At 38.3% G+C, this 13,772-nt stretch overlaps 1 protein-coding gene across 2 annotated transcripts in view; it reads right to left on the reverse strand.

Annotated features, from left to right (window-relative positions):
* Positions 1 to 3,047: 3,047 nt before the first annotated feature.
* The window catches only part of LOC127660383 (pro-neuregulin-3, membrane-bound isoform), a 486,917-nt gene continuing 476,192 nt past the window's right edge, over positions 3,048 to 13,772 (reverse strand). For both annotated transcript variants that reach the window (XM_052150536.1, XM_052150535.1), the window contains one exon: positions 3,048 to 8,226. In XM_052150536.1, coding sequence (XP_052006496.1) covers positions 7,656 to 8,226 — 571 coding nt within the window. In that variant the 3' untranslated portion in view covers positions 3,048 to 7,655. The remainder of the gene's footprint in view (positions 8,227 to 13,772) is intronic.

Raw genomic sequence — 13,772 nt, forward strand, 5'->3', positions numbered from 1 at the left:
CCCGGAGCCTTGCCTGAAGATATATCATTAATAGAAGCAGTCAATTCGTTCATGTGCAATGGCTGATCAAGCTTGGCCTTATCAGTCTCCATCAGACGCGGTAGATCCTGGAGAAGTGTTTCTGCTATCTCTCCATTGTTGTTAAAGCGCCAGTAGGGACATTTAAATGTGCTCTGTGCAGATGTGACATTGACAGAAATATAATGGTGGTCTGAGAAAGGAGTAGGAATAATACAACTATCAAAAAACTTTTCACAAACACTTCTTTGTACATAAATTCTGTCAAGTCTTGCTGCAGAAACCCTATTCGAACTTTCATCCACGTATATTGTTTTACATCAGGAAAAGCTTCTCTCCAAACATCCACAAGATCATGATAAACTATCAATTTTCTAAAAACATCTGCTGACGGACTATGAGGTTCTTCATGATTCCTGTCCACTGTGTGATCTAAAGTGCAGTTAAAATCTCCAGCCAAAGCAATAATCCTACCATGTGGGACACTGCTTAATGCTGTATGAAGTTTTCCAAAGAATAGTGTACGTTCAGTCCCAATATTAGGGGCATATACATTGAAGAGTGAAAAATTGAGCCCATGTAAAACAACATCTACTCTTTGCATTCTACCTGGTAGAACATCGAAAACGCTCACATTCTGTTCCTTAAACTCAACTCCAAGAAGAATAGCCACTCCTGCACTGTTACTAGAACCATGACTCATAACAACCTGTCCATCCCATTCACTTTGCCACTGAATTTGATTATTAACATCCGTGTGAGTTTCCTGTAGAAAAACAACACTACTTTTTTTTATAAAAATATAATCAAAAAGACTAGTCCTTTTCAAAGCCTCATGACACCCATTAATATTCAATGAACTAAATCTCAAAGGTGCCATGAAAAAAAATAAAAGATAACTACACACACAAAAAAAACTATACTCATTTTTTATTTTGCAAATTCAAAGAACTTCTAACGTTACTCAGAAGTTTCTTGAGATGGTACCTTTTTGGTTTATCAAGCTCTTCAAAGGAAGCTTTTCTCATAGCCATGGTGCCGGACAGTAAAAACAATTTTACATCCGGAAAATAAAAATCGATTCTCGGTTTACGATGTCCTTTAGTAGTATCCAAAAAATGATTGATCTGCTGAAGCGAGTAAAGTTTGGTCTTACCTCCAGAGATGAGCTCCGAATCCGCTGCGTAATCTCTCATTAACTCCGAATCATCATGCTCAATGTCAGAGTCAGCCATTAAATCCACAGGGTTTTGAGATAAAATTTCATCTTTACTCTGTTTAAACGTTTCCTCAGTAGTAGTATCACTCTCAATTTTTTCAGGCCGCGCCTGTCCTTCATCGCACCTCAACTCAGTTTCAGACATGGGCTGCAACCACACCTGTCCCGGGCACGTCTCCGGCTGCATTACAGCGGGAGCATGACTCGGGCCTGCTTCCTCCTCAACAGCCTCCGCCAGGCGATCTCTAGAGGCCTCCAGCACAGGAAATCCTTCACTGACACCGCGGCCTCAGGCATACACTTACAACCATGATTGATTGTTAACCGTGAGAGATCCACTATTTCCGACCCCATTAACCTCCCTCCCCGACCGAAGTCAGGGGAAAAAAAATAAACCTAATAACTATAAATAAGAAAAGAAAAAGAAAGAAAGAAAGAAAGAAATCTCACTCAAAACAAAGAGACACTTCCACTCCCAACAACCGGCTCCTTCCACACTCACTCCGCACATGCGCACAGAGAGAACGAGAGAGAGTGAGAGAGAGAGAGAGAGAGAGAGAGAGAGAGCTACATTGTAAGGGGTGATTGGTATCAGTAGAGGTAATGTGCTGTAATTTCTGATTCACAGCCGGGTGTCATGTTGAGGGAAAGGAGGAGAGAGAGATAGAATAAAAAATAAAAACTAGCCGCAAATAGAAACAGGTATACATGAAGAAAACAAAAAAGAACTACAAATACTAAAATAATTTAAGTACAGGGGCGGGGACAGAAGGGTGCCAAGGGGTGGCAGCTACCACCTTAAAACTGAGCTTTGCCACCCCGCTTGCAACCCCAACTCAGACCCTGCTCGTGTCGTGGAGACGGTGCGCAAAGGCTTAAAGGAATAGTGTGTAGATGTATATAAGTATTGTTTTGTTTCTAAAAATAATCAATCGTTTGGGTCCAGAAGAACTTTATTTGTCGATTGGAGTCCTGTGGATTATTTTGATGCACACTAAATATGCATTTTGGGCTGTCAAAAAATGTTGTACATTCACTTTCATGGTTTAAAGGAGGAGGCCTGAAATGAAATCCTAAAAATATTAAATTCTGTTTTGATGAAAAAAGAAACTCTGATACATCTTGAATGGCCTGAGGGTGAGTAAATTATCAGCAAATTTTCATTTTTGGCAAACTATTCCCCCACCCCGGTCAGACGGAATCCTCCACGAGTCAACACAAAAGGATTGCAAGTATTATTGCACACACAAATATAAATAAAATACAAATGTTCGAGCTGATTCAGATCTACTGAGGACTGTCTTTCAGATGCTTAAAATAGCATGTCTTGTCAGTTTTTGCATGTTTCCCTAAAGTAATCTGTAATTTAAGGCATGCTGTCCTGAATGTGGACCAAAAGGCCAATGTCTATGAAATATATATATATATATATATATATATATATATATATATATATATATATATATTACATAGAACAGCAACTTCTGAATTTATCATGCCTGAAATTCATTTCAGAAATGGTAACTGCATGTGCAAATGAATACCACTATAAAGCAGGTATTAATCCGCTGTCACTGTGACAACAGAGACTTTGAGAATGGAGAATTGTAATATTTGTGTATCTAGATTACGTCTATGATTTTAATTAAATAATATGATGTTTTGGGATACGTAGTTTAATAATAATTAAATATTTTATTTAAAAAAGTACTCATTCTAGCATTATTCACACTGAAGATTCATCTTTATTGTGAAAAAACATTAAAATAAATTAATTAAATGAAAAACAAACTATTTTATTTGAGGGGGCAATAATGCAGTTTCTCACAAGAATGAACAGAAATTTCATTTCTCGATTTTGAAATTGCATATTGAAGTACATGTCAAGGGGCTGTTATACAGATCTATGAAGATTCACTTGCACTTTGTGTTTTTTGACAATTTCAGTGTGTGCATACTGTCAAGACAGGTCTTGCAAAGATATCCCTTCAGTGTATTGTCTTCAGTATTTGTTTCAAGTTGTCACAAATGCTGTACCTTACTGTCTGTAATAAGTCAGCATGACAGCATAAAATCCCATAAATTGTGATTACTGTGCAAAAATATATTTCCAATATACTTAAGCACCAGTGTCCAAAATATGGTCCAGTTCAAATGAAACACTATCCCCACATCATTTCAATTTAAAATGAACATTCTTCAGCTGTAACAGATAAAGAACAGTTTATTTGCTGCTACCTGGATATGAATGAGTCTGCTATTTTATAGATCAATTAGAAATGTGGCTTCATCTTTTTTGCATATGTAAAGTTTTAAACACTTTACATCACTATTTTTGTGACTTAAAGGGATAGTTCACCCAAAAATGAAAATACGTTCATCATTTACTCATCCTCATGCCATCCCAGGAGTGTATGACTTTCTTTCTTCAGCAGAACACATTTGAAGAAAAATAAAAAAATATCTTGGCTCATTAGGTCCTCAAAATGCAAATAGACGTTTTTCTTTCGGTTGAGACATCAAGGATAAGTGCAAAGAAATGCCTCATTGTGAGTAAACAAACAGATACAGACACAGGTCTAAACAAAACCAACAGATCATCTGTACAGCATTCCTCCTACACAGCTGTACACAGCGCTGCTCTTCTGGGTGTGTCGCACATGCGTCTGTTCTTGCATGAACATGCCAACGTCATTACGTCACACGCACGTACTGCTGCTGACCGGAAGTAATGATTTATAGTTAAAAAGTACTTAATTATTTATCTTTTTCACAGCACGCGTAATCGTTTCACTTTAGAAGACACTAATTTAACCAATTGAGTCATATGGATAACATTTATGCTGACTGTCTTGTTCTCCACTTGCATTTTAAGGATCTACTGAGCTAAGATAATTTTCTATTTTTCTTCAAATATGTTTTGATGAAGAAAGTCATACACACCTTGGATGGCATGAGGGTGAGTAAATGATGAGAACATTTTCATTTTTGTGTGAACTGACTCTTTAACTAACACTTATGTATGTGTTAGACAAATGTTTAAGTAAGGATGAAAATATAAAGGACATCCAAACCTCTTTTCTTTTAACATATGCATAGATGCACCATGACTAACCCAAACCTTTTAAATCATTAATAAAGTATTATAATCCACCCTTAAAGAGCAACATGCAGGTTGAATTTATAACTGAATTAGTACTTTATATTGTCTGCAGAGGTCTTTTAAAAACACATATGTAGAAATTACTAATGAAATCTCATTTGATGTAGAGATTTTGATGAAAATGTGCTAGGCTCTGGAATACACCTTTCACGCTATAGCAACGCGTCATATGATGTAGGGCGAGGCAAATAAAAGAGCTCGCGGTCAGCTCTCTCATTGTTGGGTGTTGATGTAGTTAGAGCAGTAGTGAGAGACAGAAAGTTTTAGATCGAGTTTTAGAGAAGCCATAATGGTAAATTATTGTGTTTGTGCTGGTTGCACGAATTCCAGCCTGTCAGGACATCGTGTCCATCATTTTCCTTCTAGGAAAAACAAGGTTTTTCGGTCTTGGGTGCGTTTTGTGCAGGTGAAGAGAGCAGACTTCACTGCCGCGTCTGTTACCACACACTCTGTCGTTTGTGGCGCACATTTCACTCCGGAGAATTATCGACCTGGAGATTTGTTGGAGTCTCGGATGGGATTTCGGAGTAAGGACCACGTGAGGCTGATTACTGATGCTGTTCCTTCGGTGCACTCGATGGAATCAAGTCCACCGTCAAAGTTTACACCGGATTTTGGCATGGGCGGGACTGGAGGACCAAGTGCTAACGTTAGCAGACATTCTGTGCAACGAAAACGAGCACTTAGCAGAGTAAGTCTTACTTTTAATTATTTTAACTCTTAATTTGTGTAATTTCGTAATAATAATAGTATAATATATTTATATAATATATTTTTTATAATATTAAATATTTAATATTTATTTAGTATAATAATACAGAGAGAGGGAGAGAGACTGAGCTTTAGGACAGGTTGTCGTAACGTAATTGTCTGCTTTCTGAAATGAATTTAGTAGTTTGCACAATGCTATAGCTATTGGCAGGAAGCTAGCCCAACTCTCCCGTTTCCCCCGCATTTCAATTCAAACTGTTCTCCCGCCGTACTTCTCTCCTCTGCCCATTGTTCCTCCCCCTGATCTCCCCCTGGCTTCTATCTCACCTAGGAGGCTCATAATTATAGGCCTGTGGGCTATCATAGGCATGTTCGTCCACACCGGAGAACTCGGTTTCTTCATTCGATCCATTGTAACCTGAGCTTGAACTTGACCAGACTCCCTCGGCCATCGTCACTTCCGGTTAGTGCTTTATAGACGCGGAAGTTATTTTATCACAATTTATCTCAAAATATCGTTAATGGCTAAATATATATTACTCCAGTTCAGAAAATCTAGTTGTTTTATCATCAACATACACTATGCTATATAGGGGTGTCCAACCTGCATGTTGCTCTTTAAAATCTAAATATATCCAGATTACCCAGATCACCATTTACAGTAAGGTTTTTCTGATGCATCACAGCACCCTTTCACATGATGGTGGTGGTGTTTTATAATATAGCTTTACAGACATGCTGTCCACGTAGCTATTCACTGATGGGGGCATTGCCTCTGCCACGGAAAGGTCTTATAAAATCATGCAAGACTCTTATCTGTCTACCCTTATAGCCCCTTTTTGCCACACACTAACCTTTTCTTTGCTTTCTTAACAGGAGATGTTTTGTTTTATCTTGGCCTTGGGTTAGGCTTGGCAGGGTGGATACAGCTTCTCTGATGATAGATAAATTCAAAATGCATTCAAAACAAAGAAGGATATAAAACAGAGCCACATCTGGCACTCTTAAAAAGTGTTTAAAGAGAAACAACAGCACATTAAAACAAAAATACAGGAATTCAGAAAGAAGCATGAACAGCCACTCAACGGGATTGAATGCAGCCATTGACCATACCAAAACAGTCCTATTTAGACTGATCTATAAACTTAGCAGACCATTCATTTGTTTTTTTAAGTTGTTACACCAAGGTTTAGGCTGGAATAAGCAGACTTGTCAATTATAATGCCTTTTACTCAATGTAAATCATTCAGGGCATGTGACTTTTGAATACAATTGTGATATTTATCAAATACTGTTACCAAACCCAATAACTGTTCATCTTCATGGCTTAACTCTGCAAAACAATACCATCAACATGCACAATTGTGTGAATTGTGGATCAGAAAAAACAAACAAACAAACAAACAAAAAAACATAAGAAACAAAGAAACAGCTTCACCAACGATTCATAGTTAATTTTTCTTTCTAACCACATTTGGTAGAAAAATCACAGAAATAGTATATCCCAATCCAAAGGTAGCATACAGACTCATTGTGACCACTGCTCTCACCCACCTTCTCCTTCTCCATAAAGCAGCAGTTCATTCCATTAGAAAAAAAACAAAAAAACACAGAAGCTCCTCGTGTTGTTTGAGCCTGCCCACTCTTATCCTGTGCAGGAATCATCTCTCTCCATTCAGAGAGGCAATGTTACATTTGTGCATCTCAGGTGGTGTGCAGTATGATGTGCTCTGTTCACTTAGCTTATCTTTGCTTTTATCTGAACCAAAATTAATTGAGGAGGAGTGAGCACACTGAGGCACAGAAAACAATGCAGATTGCTCCACAAACTGACAGACACACCAATTTCTTCCAATCAATTACTTGGAGGCAGTGCTTAACTATCAGTTACCTCATGACTCTATATGATTATCTATAGAAGTTTTGTCTGATTGTAATCCATGTTCCGTTTGCACTGTTCTCAAGGCAGATGAAGCCATATTCCTTGGCAGGGCAGAGGACAGTGACTGGATGGGTGATGGCAAACTTAGATGCTGCAGGTGCAAAACACAAGATTGTGTGTTGGACAAGCTCAGCTTGGATGAAAATATGGAGTGGAACAAGTGAAAAAACAATTCCTTTTTTTTATATATATATTTTTTTAACCACCAAGCATTGAGTCTTTAAAGATGGGGAGGAGCTCATACATTTAAAAAAGCTGATCATTCCCATATTCCTCTTTTTTACTTGGCCAGCAATTTGACTTCATATATTTATATCCATTTATATATATTTATGTAAATTTTATACAGTTAAAAACACCATGGAGATGAGAGACTATTTGGTTTCTTTTTCTAAGTAGAAGTTTCTCCTTAAATAAATGCATATAAATAAATGATCTTTTCACATGTTTGAGACTGTCACCCTCCCATACTTCTACTCACAGCAAGTCCACAAACATTGCATGGTTCAGTTGTATCCCAGGTTGGCAGAGCAATCTGAAGTCTGCTGTCTGAAACATGAGTGATGTTTGTGGTTAGTCTGGTTGACCCATCTCAAACGCTCTCATTGGCCAGTCTTTGTGGCATATTTGTGTGTGTCTCTCGGGCTCACTAATTGAGTCTCTGTGGGGCCAACAGAGGCCACTAGACCTTGCTCGTCCCCATTTGCTAAAAGGATGCACACAGTCTCTTTGGCTCCCTGAGGAATGGAGCCACCGACGTCCTCTTGTTTCCTCTGGGCATGTGCTAGGGCTCCGAGCTGTTCCTGAACCTTGTCTAGTAAAAAGGCCACTTCTGCTCGTCTACCAGACACTCGATTGGACATTGTTGCGTTAGACTGTTGAATGACAGCAGAACCATCCACTGTGCTTTCCAGGGAAGCTGAACTGTGGCTGCTTCCATTAGAAGAGGATGTTTGCATACAGGAGACCTCGTTCTGGTAGGAGTGGACAGAGGGAATGATGGGGATAGAGCAGGGTCGGTAGGGAGCAGGAGGACATTGGCTAGGGGCGACTGATCTGAGGCTCCTAGCTGACCTGTGGTCTAAGTGGTCACTCCATGATTTAGAGGATTGTGAAGCTTGCATATTGTAAAAGGAGTCCTGATGTAGGTCATTAACTGGGCCCAAGATGTTCCTGCAAAGAAAGAGAAAAAGAAGGGTGAAAACTGTTTGAAATATAGAAAGAACAAGTAAAAGAAGGAAAGTGAGAAAGAAAAAGAGAGGGAGAAATCCTTGAAGAGGGTGTCAATATATGTTTGTAAATATTAGTCAGCTTGAAATCTAAATTGACCCCATTTAATTTCTTAATGCATGTTACTGGTCTTATTGTAAATAAGTCACCCATGCATGTAAAAAACAGCGCCATTACTATTTGAAAAAAGTAATTTTTGACCAAATCTAGACAGACTTAAATATTGATCTGTTTCTCACCCAATTTTAATTACTGGAGCAGGGTTCGGCAACCTATGGCACACGTGCCAGAATTGGAAAGTGGAGGGGTAATCACTGGCACGCCAGCAACGGTGAGAAAGGAGTAGACTATTTTATTCATATGAAATTCCGCACCTGCATTCCAATCTACATCTTGATGTAAACCTCATGATCATGCAGAATGTTTACATGAGCTGAATGGGAGGCTAAACAAAAAGTTAAATTGTGACGAGACTGCAGTATACCCAACAGACTCGTGTTTCACGAGCCGGCAGTGCTTCACTTTCGGTTATTCGCATGAGAAAATGCACCTGCTTTGCTTTAGTCAGGCTACGCGGATGACAGTCTACATGCCGTGTTTCATTTGTTTCTTTTTGCTTTCAGAACAACACATGGTGTAATAATGAAAAAAAAAAAAAACACTATTAATCCTTGAGATTTCGCATACAGGTACACCCTCCTTAAACAATGGTCACACTCAAAATTACATTAAAACATTAAAAGAGAAAACATAAACCCACATCTTGGGGTTAAAAAATCTATTCAAGTCTATTCAAAATATAAATTAAACCTGGAAATAAAGTTTTAGAATTTTGCAAATGCAATTTACCGAAAAGGGCTAAATAGTTGATCGGCTGGTGATGCACGAAAGGCTTGCATGCTCAGCGTGAGTCTCGTCACACTTTAATAGTTTTTAGTCTCCCATTCAGCTGATGAAAACATGCTGTGTGATCATGAAGAAGGATTACATCAAGATGTAGACTGGAATGCAGGTCAGGTGTGAAAAACTTAATATAAATAAAATAGACTTCTTTTCTTTCGTTGTTGCTTGCGTATTAGTAATTGTTGTGGTTGTTGTCACAGCCAATGACCAGGAAAATAAAAAATGCCACTCCGTGTCAAAAAGGTTTCTGACCCCTGCAATGGAGTCTTGTGAATTACTTTTATTTGCTTTTTGGACCTTCAGATTTTTGGCCACCATTTCCTTGCAATGTAAGGACCAACAGAAATGTTCTTCTAAAATATTTGTTTGTGTTCTTCAGAAGAATGAAAGTCATACATATCTGGGATGGTATTAAGGTGTGTAAATTGTGAAAACAATTTCATTTTTGGGTAAACTATCCCTTAAATCAAAATGTAATGACTTGTTCTTCCTCTGAAATGACTTACTCTTCTCTGATGACATATATGAGTCTGTTCAGCAGCTAAGCTAATTGTCAAAAGTTTTCAGTCAGTTTTAACCCAACCTCTTCAACAGCCTGTCATGTACACAAATCTGGCTTCGAAGCAGCAAGCACAGAAATAATGAAGAGGTGTATTTTCAGCTGTTTACCTACCCAAACCCTGTTTCATTCCACAAACTGTTTATGAGCCTGCTGGCTTGAATTTTTACATTTCAAGGAATAACGGCAAATTTGTGTTTGTGTACAAGGCATTTCATGCCTAAATGTTTCCAAATGTGATAACGGATACGGAGAAAGTGGCTGGAGTTTCTTCATATTTTTAACACAATTTTCTGAGGTATCTTGAGATGTACAGCACAAGTAAGTGTTAGATCACTTAGATCATCATTTGGTTCTCAACTCAGTGAAAAAGCGGGCCGGTATCAAGATCAGTTCTCAGTGACCCCAGTGACCAGCTCTGGCATAAGCAGCAGGGTGGAAAGTGGTATATGTGTGTATGGCTTTGCCAGACTGCAATGTAAACGAAAGCCTATTTGTTATTTAAAAAAATGAGATGACCTGTTCAACATGTCACGCCCCCACTTCCTGTTTCACTGCGCTCATTGAGGTACTTCACTGCGACTTTAACATGAATATGACTGGCCATTTTACATCTGGCCATAATATGTCTAAAATGCAACTTGATAATAACATCTTGTAATAGAACTGAATTAAGGCAATATAACTAGAGCTGTCAGAATTAATGAGTTAACACATACGATTCATTTCAAAAGTTTAACACTTACATTTTTCTTAATCGCGATTAACGCACTTACTTTAATAATGTGTAAACCATCATAGACATTTGTTGGTAACCTTTGTATCTGCCTGGAGTCATTACACTGACACACACACACACACACACACACACACACACACACACACACACACACACACACACACACACACACACACACCAGCACTTCTGTGCCAGTGATAAAATAATGGAGAAAGGCCCTCATAACGCCATTTGGTGTACAAAACAAGCCCAAAAGTGAAATCAAGTATTTTTCAGCCTACATAATGCTCATTTGAATTACAACAGAAGCACGTCAAGTCTACCGGCAGATTAATAATATTTTTGCATTTCTATCTTTAGACTGTGGAAGGCTTTGTTAATAAAGTACAGTGTTGTTACATATTGTTTTGTTTTCTTTACTAAAATGGAAATAAATGCATTTTGACTGGAAAATAAGTATATTTAGTCGCAATTTACTAAAATGTATGCGATTATTCGCAATTAAAAAAAAATGTAATTAGACCGACAGCATTAAATATAACAATTGCAATCGTGCTGCTGTACATGTACAGTCTTTTTAAATGGCAAGTCTATTAAGTATGGCCAGAATGAAACAATTACAACACATTTCTCAGGTTATTAGCAATTAACTTATTCTGTTTGTCTGGAACCAAGATGGCTTCTAGGACACATAATAATTTTGTTCAGATGGGTTTTAGCTGGTTTCCTGATTCAGAATTTGCTTCCCCCTGTGGCAGTCATTCTTAACTGAATCTACTCACAATTTGCATGCAAAATACTTTTAAAAGCGATGAAAGCAGAAGTTCCATCCAACCAGACCTTTGGTAAAGTAATCTCTCAATTTAGGAGAAATCGGTATTGTTCCCCTGACTCATTATCTTTGTGTAATAATTCATAATCCCTGACAAAGAATGGCTTTTCTCACAGCATCAATATTTAACCAAGCACTGCCATTTCTGATAATGATGAGTCAGAGTTAAGCCTCGATCAAGGGGAGCGATATTTTCTGATTCCATTTTCTATGCAAAAGATAATATGACAAAAATCCAGAGCATTTCAGCAGGCAATGGATCATCCATTCTGCAGGGTATACACTGTGATTGATATATCAAAACATAATAGCAACAAAAGCAACAAAAATATTATGCAATAAAAATGTTACCATAAACTGCATGGGCCCAACAATAAAACTGATGCAAATACATAAACAACAGCAGAAGTGAGTTGGGCTACTGAGTTTAATTAAAAACTTGGCTTTTGATATCAACAACAAAAGACATGGAAGCATTTTCTCCTTTCTTTTATAAGTTTATAATCCAAACCAAATTGGTAGCCCAACTATGCATGATTATGTGTTTTGTTTAGGTAATAATATTTGTATTATTTGCATTTAACATTGTTTTTCGCTGTTGTCCACAACCCAATCAGAATTGACCTGTTACCTAACCCACCAGTTGAGAAACAATGGTTTAGGAGGTAACATCTGAAGGATGTTCCTGTAATGCTGTTGTTCTCATTATGTAACAATTTAATATACCTCCAAATTATTTGGCTGAAAGGAAAACTGCTAGAAGAGCATCAGAGTTGTTCAATATTTTTCAAGGGCTTGTTTAGAGAGGTTCTTTATAATGAACAGCCAGGACTTTTTTACACCCTCTTACTAAGAAAACGTGATGAGCAAAAACTTGCTGTAAGAAAGGAAGAGAGCTGATGAGGTCAAGGTTTAGAAATGGACTTTGTCAAGGTAACTGGTAACTGTAACTGTGAAAGTAGCCTTGTGTCAATAAGCAGGAGGGAGGGAGGCAGCAATCAAAGAAGCAGTTTTTTGTTCAATTGCTTGGTCCAAAATTGTTTTTTATTAAATTCCTCTCTTCCTGCTTACTGACCACATGTAACACTGTATTATTTGTGAACTAAACCAGTGTCCCTGTGTGAAGTATTTGTCCCTCTGAATTTACAAAAATTGTACATGCACAGAACAGCACTACAGGCAGTTGCATGTATGAGAAATCCTATATGCTATAACAATTTTGACAAAGATGCAAAGATTCAAATTATATGACAACATCATTGATAGTGGTTTACTTCCTCAAGTTACACTTACTCAAGTTACACCTGCTTACATAATACATACAAACCGTACACCAGAACACCTTTTCAGGTGGTGAGTTGTGCATGGAGATTGATGGGAATAGTGCTGAGACTCCGCGGTAATGCACCCAACAAGCCACGTGATAAAATGTGTGGGCTGACTGTCTCAGAAGCGGAGGCAACTGAGATTTGTCCTCCATCACCCGCATTGAGGGGAGCAACTGTGCCACCATGAGAAACTAGTGAGCATTGCCAAATTGGGGAGAAAAGGGGATAAAAAAGAGAGTTTGAAAAACCGAATGCAAATTAACCGAACTCTGATGTCAATTTGACACAGGTCTGCACCAAAAGCTCAAGTGGGGAAGCGCTATAAAAGTCCTCCAAAATATATTGTACATAACAGTTTTTTCTTCAAGATACACCGTTATGAACAATCAATTATAATTTATGCCTATATACTACTTAAAGTACTTAGCTTGAGGGAATCCATTAAACTCAGAGGAGTCTGACAGCTACCTTTATCTAAAAATAATGTGAACAATAACACAGTGCCAAATCTGTTCCCTGCATGAGTCATTTTAGTGAGAAAACAGTAAGCTTTCTGGGATGAAAGGAATGAGATGACCAAGATTTTTTTTCTGCTGTCATATGCAAAACAGTTCTACCTCTGTTTCTCTCCCTCCCTATCTTTTTTCTGTCACTCTTCTCTTGCTCCGACTCTCTCCTTCTCGTTCCTGTCCCTTATCCCAGCCTGTCTCTATGGTAACCAACCTCTCTGTCAGAGGAATATTCTTATGCAGGCTGAAAGGCTGGAAATAGGTCAGTACTGAGATCCTGTTGGAGCTCTAGTAGTGTTTTTAAGGCAAGGTGGGGTCTTTCTGCACTATTAAGCCTTCCTGTATATCAAACAAGCACTAACCGGGCCAAGAAAAGCCTGCAGTCCGTGTGGGTTGATAATTTGGCCCATTCTGGAGAACTCATAGAGGACTGCCCATTCCATTGATATATCACTGGCTGTTTAATTGGCTATGACAGTGTGGTTTTTATTAGCTGTGCAGCTCCTGGAGAAGGCAGCGCTCCCCAGTGCCCTCCTGTCTCCGTGAGTCATGCCTGCATGCAGAACTTCAATAACAGAGCTCAGACTAGCCCGCTTGTTGCTCCCAGAGTCAACACAGA

Source organism: Xyrauchen texanus, chromosome 20 (assembly GCF_025860055.1).
Source record: "Xyrauchen texanus isolate HMW12.3.18 chromosome 20, RBS_HiC_50CHRs, whole genome shotgun sequence".
Taxonomy (NCBI): Eukaryota; Metazoa; Chordata; class Actinopteri; order Cypriniformes; family Catostomidae; genus Xyrauchen; species Xyrauchen texanus.